This window comes from Arvicanthis niloticus, chromosome 19 (genome assembly GCF_011762505.2).
Source record: "Arvicanthis niloticus isolate mArvNil1 chromosome 19, mArvNil1.pat.X, whole genome shotgun sequence".
Lineage (NCBI taxonomy): Eukaryota > Metazoa > Chordata > Mammalia > Rodentia > Muridae > Arvicanthis > Arvicanthis niloticus.
Genome location: NC_047676.1, coordinates 13,506,350 through 13,524,220, shown reverse-complemented (window position 1 = coordinate 13,524,220; position 17,871 = coordinate 13,506,350). Strand labels below are relative to the sequence as shown.

General features: G+C 43.4%; 1 protein-coding gene across 5 annotated transcripts in view; it reads left to right on the top strand.

Annotated features, from left to right (window-relative positions):
• The window catches only part of Retreg1 (reticulophagy regulator 1), a 135,518-nt gene that overhangs the window by 99,894 nt on the left and 17,753 nt on the right, over positions 1 to 17,871 (top strand). Inside the window, exon 1 of one of the 5 annotated variants that reach the window (XM_076916401.1) lies at positions 934 to 999. The exons of 3 other annotated variants lie outside the window; for them this stretch is intronic. In XM_076916401.1, the coding sequence (XP_076772516.1) occupies positions 949 to 999 (51 nt within the window). In that variant the 5' untranslated portion in view covers positions 934 to 948. One more of the 5 variants, XM_034523207.2, reaches the window with a different exon arrangement.

The window sequence follows — 17,871 nt, the reverse complement described above, 5'->3', positions numbered from 1 at the left end:
ACCAAGGAGAGCATACATGCTTTTAAAAGAAAATAATATCATTTCTTAGCTATGAGATCTTGCTTTGAGTCTTCTCTTATATTCTTAGTCAGAAAAAAAAAAAAGGAAGAAAAGAAAATAGGTTCAGATTTTAACTCAAAGCTCTTTTGGGGGGTAGTATTACATGAGTCTCCTGGCAGTTTGGAAGCCAGACCCTGTGAAGGGACCAGCAATTGAGAAATCATAACAAGGAGCTGAAGTATAAAGGCACCCAGAGCCCGCACCTGGAGCCCGCACCCGGAGCCCGCACCCGGAGCCTGCACCCGGAGCCTGCACCCGGCCATGTGCCCTGGCTGCTCCCTGGCCAGAGTGAAGCACTGGGGATGGACAGAACTGGGGATGGATGGAGCTTTTGAGCACAGAGACACATAGGTTCATATTCCTGTGCATGCTTCTTGTGAGTTGAGAAATCCAGATGATCCACGGTTGTTCTTGCAAAGCAGTGTCCCTCACAACTTGATTGGCCCACCACGATGTGGTTTTTGTTGTTGTTTTCATTTTTTGTTTTCCTCCTTTTGGGTGACACTTTTCGACCAGTGGCAGGCATTATGCAAACAAACCTCCCACTCTCTTGCTGGAGACAACCCGGTTTTTTTTCTTCCCTCCTCCTTCTTCTTTTTCTCCTCCCTCCTCCTCCTCCTCCTTCTCTGTCTCTCTCTCTCTCTCTCTCTCTCTCTCTCTCTCTCTCTCTCTCTCTCTCTCTCTCTCTCTCTCTCTCTCTCTCTCTCTGCTCACCAACTCCCCCCTGTGACTCAAAGGAGATCTGATAGCTGGAGTGAGGTTTCAACCTGCCTGTGGCTACTCCACCTTTTGGTAGATCTTGCCAGGAAAAAAAAAAAAAAAGGAAAGAGGGCAGGCGGCTGGGTGAAGTCATCCCTGGTGACACCTTCTCACAGGACTTCAGGGAAAATGCTGGGCGACTGGGCAGCGCTCCTGCCCAGCTGCCTGTCACGGTGCTGGGATTGAGAGGTGACCTCTTTATTTTTAGAAGGGGGCTGTCATAATAGTCTGCTCCTCGGTTTCATTCAAGGCGGGAGGCAGGCACTTTGGAAGTTTGTAAACACCAACTTTCTCAGTAGAGGAGGAACACTTTTCTCCAGAAAGGGAAGAATTCCCCTGCTGGGGTTTCCCTCTTTTTAGAGTCGGCTCTGTGGACAAGACAGCCTTCTCTGGCTGTCTGAGTTGTGGCAAGCAGGTGCGGCTCAAATTCTAACACTAAAAGGGCAGAAATGCCTGCAGGCGACGGCTGTGGACCAGGCAGAAGGTAATTGTGACATTTCATTTCTCTAGAGTCTGTTTCCTTTGTTGTTCGTCTTAAAAATATTCTGACAAGTTTAAATATGTTTAAGTGAAAATGATGGTTCTAGGAAGTGTTCTTTGGCAAAATTAGCAATCTGAGCCTAGAAATATATGCAAAGGAGTGCTTGTTTTTCCTCGAATAGGGAAATAATGCCCTGAAGCTTTTAAACCACATCTTCCCGCATACAACTGGAATCTGCTCGAAATTTTTGATGTTTCTTTTTAAGTTGAGGTGACGGTGGTAGACATCTAAGCTCATGAATTTTGTTAAGTTTCCATTTTAAAGATTTGACAGACAGTTGTGAGAGTTGACTACTAAGCCAGCTTATTAGTGTTGATATGTAATTACTTCTAACGCTATACATTCTGAGAACATGAAGAGCTCTCTGCCACATGGTACATGGTTGCCAGTGTTCTCATTGCTCGCTCACTGCTGCAAGCGGGTACCAGGAGGCTGATGATGCAGGGAATTAGCACACACTGGCTCGAGCATCGCTGAAGCCCAGACAGACATTATAGGAGTCAGCCGCACGTCCCCATTGGATTTCCAGTTGAGGTAACCAAAATTTGGATATGAAGAAGTAGAAAGAAAATTATGAAACAAAGAAAGGGATCATGGTTCATCTTATTGCCAAAGAAACAGAACTCTCTAGGAACCAGAGCCCCTCAGACTATTTCTGTAAACCGTGGCTCTGTGGCCCCTGTGGCGCCGTTTATGTGGGGGTGATGGAACTCATTGTGACAGTTGCCTTAAAGGCTGCATTTCTCTGTAGCTCTCTAGTGTTAATGTTTCCCTAAACTCTGTTAAATGAAAAGGAGCAGATTGATGTTACATCGAGTGACTTCTTACATAAAATAAGACTAAGCCAAGCACCTGACAATGTCCTTTGTAACAGTGCTTGGCACAGTGGGTGGATTAATCAACTACCTTAGAGAACAGTTTTAGAGATTATTTAAATGTTTGCACTGATTGATAGGTTGGTCCATGGGTGTCATATGTTTCCTTTCCCAGACATCCGACCATTTCCGAAAGCAAGGCTTTCTCCTGTCACACCCGCTCCCTGAATAGAATTTTAGACAACTAGCCATTTTAAACAAGTGGGACACACTGATAAAGCATTTCACACCAGGGTTCCAGGCACCCTGATCATCATTCTGCAGTTCCAGCAGAGAGACTTGGCAGAGAGAGGAATTGAGGGCTGCTGTCACCTGTAGTAGCAGTATCAAAATTAATTTAAATAGTGACTCGTTGTTGATAAGGGATATCTTGAACGCTGTGTGATGTGAACCGAGCAAACTTTAAGCTTGTTCTCTGGAGGTTTCACTAATAAAAGAATTAAATAGATCAAAAGAAGCCCGTGATCACGTACTCATAAATCTGCACACGACAACTACTGTTATCTCCTTGGTGATAGCTCAGATCCAACTGAGAACCCTTCTCATTCCTCTCAGGTAACGTGCTCCTGTCTCTTGTTTTTTTTTATTCTGATGAGGTAACTTTCAGTCTTCAGCACCCAGTGGTTTTACTCTTCCGTGGACTTGTTCATTTTTCCTCCATGTAGAAATGATGGACGATTGGAACTAGGCCAGAGATAAGATATTTATAATTGGGGGAACCATTTTCCTCTTGCTAAATTTGAGATTGCGTGCCTCTGGATAAGTTCCTTGGTGCCGTGTCTAAACAAGAAATAACTATTATAAGTCACGAATCTGCTGACAAGCGTGTTCTCTGAACTTTATCGCAGCAGTTCTTAATTGAACCTCACATCAAGGCTGATTATGTTACTTGCCACTTGCCTCTCATTTTGGAATTTGATGTCCTGGATTGCTCTTTGACTGCCAGGGAGCTAAATAAGAGTTTGGTTCTTTTTTTTTTTTTTTTTTTTTTATAAAAACAAAACTCACAAAACAGTGATGCTCACATGATAGGAATGCCTGTCACACCCTGGGATGTGGGCCTTAGGCAGCACAGGCACCCTCTGCTAGGTGATGTACAGTCCAGTGGCTCCAGGTACCATTCGCCTGATGGGGGAAGCAGCTGTCCTCTTTAGCAAGTAGGAAACACTGTTAGTAAGAACACTGGAAGAATTACTGCCAGTTTCAAGGTCAAGAGCTGAGGGAGAAGAGCAAAACAAACAAACAAAACCCATTTGAAGCAGGCGTGGGAGGGTAGATTGATATCTAAGCAAGAAGCACTGGATGCCAAAGAAGGGGGAAATCCAGGAAAGTAGACTAGCTCAGGGTATATGGGAAAGCTTCTCCTGTAGCCCGAGGCCTGGTGGTTCCTTATTCAACTTCCTTTGGTACCTCACAGTAGCCAAGCTGGTCCTGTGAGGTACCCTGATTAGCTGGGTGAAGTGGGTGTGATTGGTCCAGTCATCCCCAATTCCAGATTACATGGAAGGAGATGGGCCCGAGCCGTGGAGAGGGAACCTGTCTGAACATGAAACTCACTTTGTGCGTTTAGTGTGTCTTGTCGTGAGAGCACTTTAACAGGGTAATTATGTTCACACGTTGGGTTGTTTACGCGGCAGTAATCTGCTAAGCTCTGAAGCACATCTAGTTACCGTGTTGGGTTATGGATTTGTGGGTACAGACCCTGCTGTTCTGGAGCAAGCTGTCTGAGTGTAGAGATGCACAGAGTGAAGTAATCGGCCAGCGGGAGCGAGCGGGTCACAGGGCTAAGGGAACGGTTTAAAGTGGTAACATGAGAGAATGCTTAGCCTCTGCGATGAAGCTCAGGTGTCTTCACAGGGAAAATGTGGCCACTCTGGTCTCCTGAGCTGTTACTCTACAAGTTTGCTCCCAAAGGCCCGAGACTCTAGAGTTGTGAATTCAGTTTGTGTTTCCAGATCTTTCTGTTGTTCTCTTCTCTGGAGTGGTAGGGCTGTTACATCACTTCTCTGAAATGCTCGCAGCCACAAGCCGGGGGTTTCAGGGTCTTCTGTCCCTTCTCTAGATTTTGGTAGATTTGCATGTCTGTAATGCGATATCTTGGGGATGTGATCCATGTCTAAACATGAAACCCACTCATATTTTACACATCCTAAAATTTAATTTCCTTGACTGTTTTTAGTGTGCTTGTATTGTGTTTGTGACTTGCATTGTGACCATGAAGTTGGGGATGGGAGTTTTCACTTGTGGGATCATGTTAGCCCTCAGAAAGTTAAAAATTTTGGAACACTCCAGACTTGGCAGTTTTCTGATTAGGGTCGTAGAGCCTGGATTTGTTTCTTTTCTTTACTTTTCTTTTTTAGATTTATTTATTTATTTAATGTAAAGAGGGCATTAGATCCCAGTGCAGCCGGTTGTGAGCCACCTTGTGGTTGCTGGGATTTGAACTCATGACCTCTGGAAGAGCAGCCAGTGCTCTTAAGCCCTGAGCCATCTCTCCAGCCCTGTTTCTGGGTTTTTGAAAGGTTGTTGCATTTAGGAAAACCAAGGCTCTTTTAAACACACAATGGGCTCATTAGTATGAGAATGCTATTAGCAGTTGCATTGAATTTTAGATTTGGAAGGTTAAAAAGAAATTCATTTAGATGTGCTCTTGAGTTTCCATTGTTAGACCGGTTCAGACTGGCAGGATTTGAGGTACAATTTTATGTTTCTGATCAGGCTTACCCACGGAGAATGCATTTCTTTATCTAAGACCTAATACAGGAAGCTGACCAAGTGCTTCAAACCCAGCTTTGTGCACTTTGCCCTTTGGTTGAAGCGGATTCCTACAAGCAAACATTTAAGCTTTCCTATCCTTGAGTGTCTTGGATCCGCCTTTCATCTGGAAATCAGTGCAGACAGGTAGAGTAAAGGACACTCACGTAAAGAGAAGGGGTTCTGAGCTCCCGGGAGATAAATGGGAGGGCCAAGTGATGAACCCCTTTTGGCCTGGGTCGCAGTGGTACTACTGGGAGATGCTCAACAGTCGCACTCTGTGGGAGGGGCCCCCATCCTTCAGCATTGGCTGATTCTTATGGTGTAATTGCTCACATTCTCACCTGGTCACTGAAAAGTGAGTGAGACAATTATCCCAGTGGCTCTTTCGAGTCTAAGGAGGCTAGGTCCTGTAGACAAACGATTGTGGCCAAGGTCAGAGTAAGCATTTAGTTTTAACAGGGCTACCTCTTCTCTATTTATGCATCCTGAAGCCATCACAGACGTTCATCGAGTTTGGTTGAGGGAATTAATCATTTATCTTTCTCCATTCTTCCCCACAACCATGGAAAATATTTATCACTCTTGAAATCCTACTTTGACCCAGCTGGGCTAATATTTGAACCTGATTAAGAACATGTGGAACAATACAATCTGTCCTTACTGCAGGAGAGTTTGTTTTGCGGGTGATATCTTAACCACCACTGAATCGGCAAACCTGCTTCCTAAGCCCTGCTGGGCCTCAATAGATTCCTGGCAGTCCCTCCCCTGGTGATGCTGATCTGTATTCTCCAAGTACAGGGTGATGAGTTCTTTGCTGCCTTCCCTAAAATATGACGACAGTCTCTAGTTTACAATACCAAAGGGCCACAGCGTATGTGTGGGCAGATCTATTCCTGCTGACTAACAGAGCAAAGTCCTAACTGAGTGGGCTTGCCCCCCTTCCAACACTTTTTGGCCAATTAACATCAAAATACATTTCATGTTCTCACTTCTTTATGCTATGTTTGTCCGGGTCATACAGAACACGTGGGGGTCACGGATCTTGAGGGACAGTCTTTACTCTCAGGATTTTTTTTTTTTAAAGAGAAGTCTTCCTACTGAAGATGCTTCATCGAAGGATTCTTTAGCTGTTCAGGGAGATGAAACTGTTATTGCAGAAAAGAAAGAATAAGGCAGAAAAGATCACTCTAATCTCAGTATCCTAAAAGCATGCAGTTATACTATAGTTTGATGAATATTCTTGACAGTTATGGTAAGCATATGGGATGCAGACATACACACATACATGTACACATACATGTACACATACATGTACACATACATGTATATTTCTGTACCGATTTTCAATTATAAGTGCTTTCTAATGGCACCCAAACCATTTGAAGATGTTTTTAAAAGCCTGCCAGAACATCACAGCCACTGGATTTCCCTATTATTGAAATTAATTGTCCCATTAATGAACAAGGGTGCATGGTGTTTTTTTTTTTTTTTTTTTTTTTTATAAATAGGGACTGAGATTGAAAGGTTGGAAGTAGGAGCTGCCATTTTCTTAAGAGCTGGGCCCAGAAACTGAAACAATTCATTCTCATCATGTCATGTCAGTTGAATGGCTCGAGAGCCCCAATGTTCAGGGAGGGGGACAAACATTCTACCCTTTACTGAGAAGGTCTCAAAGTGTTTCTCAGCCATTTCCGTTTCTGCTGCTGAGAGTGCTATGCTTAGATCTGCACCCCACTTTAAATGGGATGACTAGGACTTTTGATACCTAGTTCCTTGAGTTCTTTATCTATTTTATATATTAGTCCTTTATTGGATATGAAGCTGGTAAAAAGGTTTTTTTTTCCCCCATTCTGCAGGCAGCCGCTTTATCCAGATGACACTGTCCTCTGCCTTACAGAAGGCTTTCAGTTTCACGAGGTTCCACTTATTAATTGTTGATCTTGACGCCTATCCCAGCGGAATGAAGGGCCCATTGAAAAGTTCTCAGAAGCAGTAAATAGTCATGTCAGTGATACACATCCTTAAGCAACACTAACTAGGTCACGTCTGAGTTCAGACTCAATCATTGTGACCTAACCCTCGTGCACATCCCAGAGGCAGACAGAACAGGAGAATCCACACCTCCCTAGATGCTGGCTCAGTTGTGTGGGAGGGGTCCAGAGTCACCTCGTCTCCAGATTTCCCAAATAGCTCTGGAAAGGGTTCCTGGAGGGTCTGTTCTGGATGGTTTATTTGCTCTCCCTGTTTCAGATGGGACGGCGGGGTATGTGGTTAGCTTGCCTTGTTGACCCCTTCTATGATTGAAGTCATGTTTGGTTAGTGTTATCACAGGCTTCATTGAGTGAAAAGTATAGCTATCTCTCAGTATCTACAAGGGAGAACCTCCAACGCCCCTTACCTTCATTACTGTGAGCCAGAATCTGTTCTGTACAGTCAGGTCAAGCATATTCTTCTCCCCTGAATATGGTCAGTCTGAATTCATTGTGTTCTTGGACATGGCCTGAAGGTCTAATGGTACTTGTGGATTCTCAGGGCAAAGCCAGGATGTCTACCGCATCCTTTTTATGAGGCCATGAGTACCCACAGAGGTTCAAGGTTAGAGCATGCATGTTTCTCTTATACATCGGTTTGGTTTCATCTTATTGGCACTGTGGACTTTCTCGTTCTTATTTCCAGATCAAGGGGTTTAAAGGTTTTCTTGAGTGAATAAAAGTACAGCCATCTCTTCCTGTCCACAAACATTGGTTCCAGTTCCCCCAAAGACACCAAAGTTCTCTCTACAGCATCATGTGTCCCTTCTAACAGTAAGAGGATGCTGGAAAGAACTTCTGAGCGTTCTTCTTCATGGCATCACTGTTGTCCTTCGACTCAATCTCTCAGGGGTCATCCTCCATCTGTAGGTTCATGGTTATGTCCCAAGGCACTAACTTCAAGAGCCTGGGTAGATCTCAGACTCCAAGCGTCTCACCCTGCCTTGGGACTCATGTGCTGGGTGACAGAGAGCCAGTTTGTGTGCTCTACAAATGCGAATTTTGTGTCTATGAATTTATTATTGGATGCGCACACATTTAACACACATGCAGACAGAAAACATTAAATGTTTAGTCACCTGATAATTTGAACTTAAGAGTGGAAGATGAAAGGGCTTCTTTTTGTTCTAAAGACCAGTTGAGGGTCTGGGATTCAAATACAGTGCCTCAGTTTCTCATTTTTGTGTTTGAAAAAGTGGAGGGTCAACATCCGGGGCAGAGAGCTTGCTTTGAAAACTGGTATTTTCTTCAGCCACCAAACTTTTCTTTCGGCTGAAATCCAGATCTTTTAGTTTGTCTGTGTTTGGGTGTTCCTGCTGCAGCCTAAATCCTCTCTATGTAACAAGAGCCAGTCAGGAGAGGATTCAGAGGAAGAATTCCTGAGTCTCTAAACACTGTGTATGGCTTTCCCGCCCCCCACCCCCACCCCCAGCAACTATTTGTGATGCCACCAGAAAACAGAAGAGGAAAAATAAAAATGACTTCTTGAGGGAATGCTGTGCTCAGACCCTTTGGTCTGGACAGGAATGACCTCATCTAGGGCCTGTGCAGTAGGAGGAAACTGAGCAAGACCCTAACACACACCTTCCAGTTCACTTTGTTTCACAGCCTCAGACTCGTTCCTCAGTCCTCCCTCTAATAGTTCTGTGCTCCTCTCCTGTCTTCAGTGATCTCCCTTCCCAGATACCTATTGCCTCAGAATCCCAGACTGAGAAAAGGCAGCTGAGAAAGGCAAGGGGCAAACCCTGGATGTAGCAATCTCTGTAGTACATCTAGGTCACAAAGTGTTCTGATGCTGAAATTGGGAAACCGGAGGGCAGGAATGTCCCAGCTGTCTCTGGAGACACATAAGGAACACGATGACTAGGAAGACAGCTCTTCTTTGCTTCTCGAAGATCAATTAGCCCTTCCCTTAGGGATACAGATGAGAGAACCTTAAAAGGAAGCTCCGAGAGACATTCAGATCAAGCCTCTTTTCTGCTTTAGCCTTATTTGTGTAGAGTTGGCATGTTCTGTGTGTAATTGTCACATACTGGGTAAACACCTGCCAGGCCTATTAAAGATCTGGCACCTTGGCCTGTAGTAGTGTCTCAGAGAGGCATCACCGGACTGAAGCAGATTCTTTGCCCAGGGAGGGAAGGCTGCAGTTGTGCCTAATAGGGAAAGAGGTGATGGAAAAAAGCGAAGCCCAGAATGTTCCTTCTGCCTGGCAACAGCGAGTCGTGAAGATTTTCTGCATGCTCATCCTCAGCGTGCAAGGGGCAGAGGCTGGTGCTCCCAGAGCTGGGCAGACTCCCACACACAATGATAATGAGCATTGCACAGTAATTAACTATGATGGTGATGATGATGCCCCTTGCTAGCTGTGTAAACAGAGCAGAGGCAACAACATGCAGATATTCCTGACTCAGAATGTGACATTTCCCTCTGAGCTAGTTCAACTTCTAAGTGTTTCAGTTTGAAAACAAACCCATTTTCCTGTGGTGCATCTTAAAAGTATGTCCTAAAACGTATAGAGTCAACCCTTAGGTAAGGAGAGTGGGTTAAAAATTTACTTATGTTCTTAGAAAGGCAGAGGAGGCTACGCGAGGATCAGATTCTACGGCATATGTTCAGTAGTTCCGGGGTGGCTGGAGAACTCACCAGTGGCTGATGTGTTTCCCTCCATAGCTGGGTAAACAGGGTAGATTCTAAACAGTCCTGTTCCTTTCATTCTGAGATACTGGGGAAACTTGCCTTTAGGAACCTACTTGTTTGTGGTAAAGAAGGCTCCGAGATGTGTATTTCGTTATAAAATGAACTCACATTAGGAGAAACTACAAACCTAGAAGGGATGGACTGGCTTTCCAGCTTGTCTCAGACACAGCAAACATTGGCATTGATGAGGAAGGGAAAGACTGGTAATTCCTTTGTCACCAGAGAGGATAAGGACATAGGATAGGGAGCTGGTGTGTCCGGAGTGTCTGGGTTTGACGGCCCATAGCTTCTTTTCCCTGTGCCAACTCTTTTTTTTTTTTAATTACCATATGTTTTATTTATTTATTTTTTAATTAATCATTCCATTAGTTTACATCTCAAATGATATCCCACTTCCTGGTCACCCCATTTGCCAACTCTTAATAAAACTGGAAGAGGTGCATGGGGCTGTGATAAGGATCATGAAGCCTTGTGGGGAACTTTCTGGAAAGAGTGCAGTACCACATTAACATAGTCAGCTGTGCGTGGGAAGCAATGGTACATGTTTGCCTCAGAGCAAGATCAAGAGGGATGATGATCAACTGATGCCTTCCTCCGCCTCTCTCAACTTTGGAAGACCCAGCAATTATTCAGTGACTGTGATGGTACCCTCATTTTCACAGCGGCCCGTTAGTTACGGACCTCCTAGCATTTTAGACCTTGGCAGTGGCTATGCAGGCAAAGCTGAAGGCTACGTGCCTCCTTGCTAAAGCCAGGATAAACCTCCAGCACAGGACTATTTTAAGCTTTGCCTTTGCCGTGTGTTACGTGGCAAGCCTGGCAGGGCTGCTCTGCTCCTCTGTGATACAACAGGAGTTCATGTGCGTGAGTTTTCCTTACTGTGCACTGCAGGATAGTTTGCTTTTATTTATTTATTTATTTATTGTTATTTATTTATTTATTTATTTATTTTTTACTTATTGACTTTACGTCCTGCTCACTGCTCCCCTCCCGGTCACTCTCTCCCACAATCGTTCCTCCCATCCTCCCTCCCCTTCTCCTCTGAGAGGATGGGGGTCCTCCTGGGTATCCCACCCCTGGCACATCAAATCTTCGAGGCTAGGCATGTCTTCTTCCACTGAGGCCAGACAAGCTAAAAGATCAAATCCCACAGATAGACAACAGCTCTTGGGATAACCTCTGCTCCGGTTGTTTGGGACCCACATAAAGACCAAGCTGCACATCTGCTACATATGTGTGGGGAGGCCTAGGTCCAGCCTGTGTATGTTCTTTTGTTGGTGGTTCAGTCTCTGAGAACCCCAAGGGTCCGGGTTAGTTGACTCTGTTGGTCTTCTTGTAGCGTTCCTGTCTCTTTGTGGCCTGCCACCCTTCCCCCTATTCTTCCATAAGAGTTCCCAAAGCTCCATCTACTGTTTGCCTGTGGGTGTCAGCATCTGTTTCAGTCAGCTGCTGGGTGGAGCCTCTCAGCGGACAGCCATGCTAGCTAGACTTCTGTCTGCAAGCATAACGGAGTATCATTAGTAGTGTCAGGGATTGATGCTCGCCCATGGGATGGGAGTCACTTTGAGTCGGTTATTAGTTGGTCATTCCCTCGGTTTCTGCTCCAATCCCCATCCCCTATCCCTGCATTTCTTGTAGACAGGATAAATTTTGGGTCAAGAGTTTTGTCGGTTGGTTGGTGTCCCTATCGCTTCACTGGTTTCCTGCCTGGCTACAGGAGGTAGCCTCTTCAGGTTCCATATCCCCAGTGTAGTGAGTCACAGCTGACTTCAGGTAAACATTCTTTTATCTGGAAGAGGGAAGACTTGGAAGCTGCAAGGGATGGGTTCTGATCTGGGTGCTGCTTTTCTTCACTGTGTCTGCTTGTCTTCTGGAAAATGGAGAATTTCCCTCAACCAGTCCGATGTTGTGGGGACAAGAAGTAATAGAAACAGAGTACTAATGTAGTTTTTAGCCCTTGGTACAGTCTTAGTAAATAGGAGGGCTGCCCTAATAGCAGGTTTCTTCCTGGTTCCTGGTTACTGGGTTCATCCGTGTCTGTCACTACATTCAAGCCATGTTTCTGAGGCCCGAGGCATCCTGAGCTAGACCACTGTGGTTCGTCTGTTTGTGCAAGTCAAATTTTATTGGATCACTGTTATGCTCTGTCACTTAAATATATCCAGCGGATTTTTACTTCCTGTCCCTTTACAGAAAATGTTTGCCTGCCGCTGCTCTAATATATGACTGCTTCCAGCATTGGAGGAGCGCGACTTCTAAATTGGCTGTATTTATGCTCACACCTCTTTGTGTCCATTGTTTCTGTGCCGCTAACTGTGAGGCTTAATTATAAGTTATGCCAACTGCTGAAGTAAGAGACTCAACAGAATGTGGTTGTGGTACTCTGCTGGTTTTTCCCAAAAAATAACTAACGTCCCTTTCCTCCTTTGGCAGTTTCAGACAGAACATGGCCACTAACAGCCGAACTCTTTCCTAGACTGTCTTACAGTTATATGACCATTTCTCACTGGAAGGAGGTGACTGGAAGCTGTGTACTCAATGTATAATAGGTACATGACGTTAGAGAGAAAGGGGAATGCTTTCTCGGTACTCTTTCTTCTTTACAGTGATGATGTGAATGAGTTAACTGAAGAACTAAAGTAACGATCTTGGACCATTTGGAGGAAGGGCCATTCGAGAATAACTGGGCAACTATACAAAAGGAGTCCAGGATTCTAACAGCATGGACATGCCCGGATCAACCCTGGACCTTCAGGTTCAGCTGTCACATAGAGAAATGACCTGCTCTCTTGCTTAAGCCTCTATTACTCTGACATTTGATACAGCAGGCAAACACATCTTACCATGTATAGTTGAATATTTCTATGAGAATAAAGGTGAAGGCATCTGAGAGAGTTGGCAAGAGTAAGTTGCTATGAAGTGGGATGGGGAGGGAGGCGGAGGATTTGGAGGACTGTATAGAAGCATGAATATTATCGAAATACATTATATGAAACTCTCGGAATTAATCACCATTAAACAATATTATTAAAAATATAGACAAAAATAATCACAAAAGGTAGAGAGATGGATATTTTAAAAGTCCCGATATTAATTATGTCATTAAGTTTTTACTCATCTGTAAAGAAGTAAAGTTAGAAATTAAAAATAGTAGAATTAAGAAATTATTGCACGAATGTATATTTATGTAAGAAAATAAGCCTTTGTTTCTAGCTCTACATTAGTTCATGACTTTCTAAGTCCCTAGGACTTACACATAAGCTCCCCACTTTATGGATTTAATTGTATACTCTCAGGGTTGTACTGCTTTGTTCCTTACTTGTAAGTCAGCCTCCATATTCTGATAACACAATTTAGAATTGATACATAACCTAGACCATATTGAATAAGAGTTGCTGCATAATACTGAAAAAAAAAAGCTTATGAGTGACCATTGTTGGTAATACCATAGCATAGGAGATGATAGTCTTTAAAACCCTATAATGAAAATCTGAGACTGATTTAATTGCTCAAGGTGGTTAAGGCCTAACATTAGTTGTAACCAATGTTTTGCTATATTTTCTCTTTATCCTCTAACTCCAATTTCTGGGTTCTCCAGCATTGTTTACAATAAAGTCCATGGTCTTTGCCCTAATCACATGCAGAGGTTTTTGATCTGTATTTTACTGACTTTGTCAAATGGAGAAAAAGTGCTGGAGAAGATAGCAGTATGCAGGTGCCCCTCAGACTGAGCCTGAGGCTCTATGGAAGGCAGGGCTTCAGGGCATCAGGGCATCAGGGCATTAGGGCATCAGGGCATCAGGGCAGCTGTCCCAGCCCATAGTCACCTAAGGGCCAGAAAATCAGCTGAGACATCGGAGCAGTCCATCATGAATGAAAGATGAAATAATTCATGGTTTAAACTTCTCTCCATGAGAGAACCACAGGCATTGATAGAACCTATTGTAACATTTTACATTTTAATATCTTATAACACCAGGAAGTCAAATAGTCTTGGCATTTTTCCAGGATAGCAGGAGGTCTGTTGTCTGGGTACCATGGGGCCTTAGATCTGACATTATGATAGCACTTGAAGGGCCACTGCTGTCCCAGATGCCCCTGCCCATCTGAATCATAGGGATGTTCTAAGCGACATTGTTAGCATTGCATATTATTTTCTTCTCTACTTAATACAAAGTTCTAAGTCCGTTCTTCTTAAGAAAGTAAATATCCATTTCATAGAAATATAGGACTTGAAGTATTCAGTTTTGTCTGACTTCAGACTTCAGATTTCAGAAGGTTTGGAAGTAAATAACCCAGGGCACCCTCCCCCCCCTGATAATTTAGAGGGAACCATGATTCCATAAATCAGTCAATGTTTATTTATGTTCAGCTCCTTATACACAGAAAGTCCAGATTCCTCATGGGGAATCTTGAACAGTGGGAGCCATGCTGTCAATCTACCTGTCCCCATCTCTCACAGCCTTTATCATAATTGCTTAAAAGAACACTCATTTCTCTTGCTCTTGATACAAGCAAGTTGACTAATGACAAAATTCAGAGAAGTGTTTCATTCTTTCACAAACCATCCCCTTGTATCTTTAAAGTATCATTCGGGAAATTGATGTAAAAACTTTGCCTGGGGTGTCTTATGGCTGTGATAGGTAGAGGGATCCCGCCAAACTTGTTGGGATTGAGCAGTATCACTTGTCTAGTTCAGGCCCCCAAGCCAAGGGAATGGTGCTGCCTACTGTAGGCAGCTCCTCTCACATCAGCTAATGGAATTCAGGTAGTTCCTCTCAGGTATTCTTAGAGGCGCTTCTTCCAGAGTGATTCTAGGTTGTATCCTGTTTATAATTAACACTAACCATCACATCATCAAAAAGCAAAAAAAAAAAAAAAACCCTGAAAACATAGAATATTTAACAAAGGAACGATGAAGATCCCTCCCTGTTTCTTTTGTGTATTGTTTATTTAAATTATTTTTGTTCATTTAAAAAGGCGGCTTTTTTTTTTCCCCCTCAGCAAACCCAATTAGTTTTGTTTGGCTGTGTTTGCATTCCCAAAGACTCAATACCTTTGTAGCCTTGACCTAAGGGTATCCCAAGAAGTTTAGGATAAAAATGTTCAACACCCTATAAAACTGGTCTACTTGCCTGTGTGGAGACAATGCTTGGGACGGCCAGGCTCAGTAAAGGGATTCTCCACAGTAGTTCTATGTTTGTGGCTCTGGATGTGTCTCACCCAGGAAAAGTAAATGGTTGGGGTAGATCAGAAAGCCATTCCTCTGTATTATTTTTTTCTAGTCTCACTATGTAAGCAACAAACAGCATACAAACAGAAAGTCGAAGAATTATTTCTTACTGGCTGTGTATTTGTGTATCGGTAGGTGCCTGTGTACCAAACAGAAGGCATGTAAAGTCATTTTACTACAGGCATGTCCAGTAAACAGTGCTCCCATGGAGAAGAGGAATAGGCAGATCACCCGCACCCGAGAGCTGTGGTGGGTGGGCACATACACAACATCCTTTTGCTCTCCGATATCTCGGAAGTGATTTCCTGAAAGTGCTTTTGGCTAGCAGATCATCTCTGATATACTGCTTGACATTTTACACACACACACACACACACACATACATCATAGGTGGCCGTCATTAAATTCCCCTGAGCACCGCTGGCAGAAACTTGAGCCAGCCGATTACTCCAGTGGCAAAGATAAGTATCTGTCACCCACAGGTAAGAATGAAGGAGGATTGTCGATGAGCAGGAGTCTCTGTCACTGGTATGGCTCAGCCTAGACTGTCCCCATATTCTTTTGTTATATGACCCTTGCATTTATGAACACACAGTTTTAAAGGGGAGGCTTCTGCAGCAAATACGCAACATTATTCTGGAGAATAATAGTGTGCATGTAAATGAAGGAGTAGAGGGCCTCTTTAAACAGCTGTTTGCAGGCAGCCCTTCATATATACACATGCTGACTTCTGTGTTGCAACTCAAACACGCTGAAGGACTAACTCTTTCCATTCGTGGGCAAATTCTTACTGCTATTCGTGTGGATAAGGAAGTGGAAGAGATATGTTCCTATAGGAACACCCTCCACCTTGGGCAGGAAAAATTTATGTTTTACAGTTTTGTTTTACTGTAGGGAGGGAGTCTCATTATGGATTGCCTTCTTTCCAGACTGTGGCAGCATTTAAGGGATGTCACATTTTATCATGCACTTTCTTGATCGTGACTTTCACACCTCCAGATTCATACTGCACCCATTTTCTCCTCATGCTGCCCATGGGTACTGTGTTGTGCTAGCTTACCATTAACACCTGCATCATTTATACCATATCTTATATATTTTTTTTAAAAATCTGCTTGGGTTTAGTAGAGCAGAGATACCCCATTGAGAATGCAGTTGTTTTTATGCCTGGTAGAATGTGGTCATTTTGGTATGGTTGTATTCTTTTAAAAGCTTCTGGTTATTTCATTCAACTGCTGGCTTACTTATAGAGAGAAACAAATAAATTTCTCAAATTTATTTTATAACAAATAAAGAAAGGCTTGGGCCATGAATATGACCTGCAGCCAAATGGTTTATCACCTTGGTTAGTAGTTGATAAATGCACTATGCCGGAGAGTCACCAATTTTTTTTTTCATAACACAGGTTATCCTTCTTTATCACATACATCACAATTGATTTTTCTTTGTATTAATAATTAATTAATTAATTGGCCTTTGTATTCGACTCAGTTTGGTGTGACTCAGTAATTCTGTCTGTTTGGGTTTAGTCCCAGTGTCATCAGTCTAGTCTCTAAAGAGCAAAAGCGGGGATTACGTTGTTCAATGATCCTTTTTCAATTCTAAGAAACATATTCTTTAAAAAAAAATAGTCACCAGTTTCATACAACTAAACCAAAGGACAAAAAAACAGGGAACAGACTTTTACTTTTGAACCCAACTGCAATGAATCTTGGACTATAATTTGCTGGAAACTACAGATCAAATAGAATTTGAAGTTGGCAAACTCACTCCGAAATAACAGTCTGCTTTCCGTGAAGCCTGGTTCTTGACTCTGATTTTGATCTGCCCTTTGAGGATAGAGTGGAAGTCTTTTCCTGCTTAGGGACAGTGAGGTGATTGAATCGAATCTTGGCATTAGTATTCAAGGAGGAAGGGCATCTTGGTCTTCCATATGTCTCAGTTGAGTGCTTGCCTTTTACTTGGGAAGGTCATTTCCTTGCTTGGGACCTTGTCTTATAGCATCTAGTTATTAAACACCAACAAAGGTAGGAATGTTGAAAATGGCTGACACCATATCTTCGGCTACTTCAAAAGAATATCACAGCTAGCAAAAGAAAGCATCCCTCTAGATGGTGGATTAGGTAATTAGTGCCTCCCTGCCCCAAAGTGGCACTGCTTAGTTGAGATACAAGGGAAAGGACAGTCTCAAGGAGTGGCCAATTCCTTTTCCTTTTCAAATTAGGGAGGGTGGGAGAGAGAGAAGTGTGTGCATACATGAGTGAGTGTGTGTGCGCATGCGTGTGTGTACATGTCTCTGTGTGTGTTTCTGTATAAGGGGTCTAAACAGAACACTAAGTTGCCCTAAGAAGGTTGGGCTCAGCGTCCATGGGTAGGAAAAACAGGCACTGAGCTGGCGCCTCTTTGTCCCTGTCTCTGGGAGAAGCTGCTCCTTGGCTAATTGGTCTGAGAAAGTGAGAGCTTCCTCTGAGCGCTCCATAATTGTTTAATCTTCTGCTTGCTCGTTTAATCCTCTGGTTGACACAACCCATTTGCTTCGTCATGGCTCTAATTCTGTGTTGTGGAGAGAGACATTTCCCTGTTCTTACTTTGTTCCTCTCCCTACACATATTCACTCATAGAGGGCATAGCAAGTCTCCAGAGGATTAAAAGAAAAATTCCGACACGTTACACTAAGAAATGTTAAAGCCTGTAACCAGATATTGACTGACCTTTCTAAGAAAAATTCAACAGGAATTAGCATCAACAGATGGTCACCAGCAGTGAGCATGAGACCCTGAGTCACTCGCCGAGAATGAAAGGTCTCTAGGCCAAAACGTATTTATAGGTGTGAGGGCCGCACCAGCTGTTTGTCACAGTTGCTAGGTGACAAGTTATTACAAATCCTTTTTTAAAAGCTTGTCACATAGGACAATGACA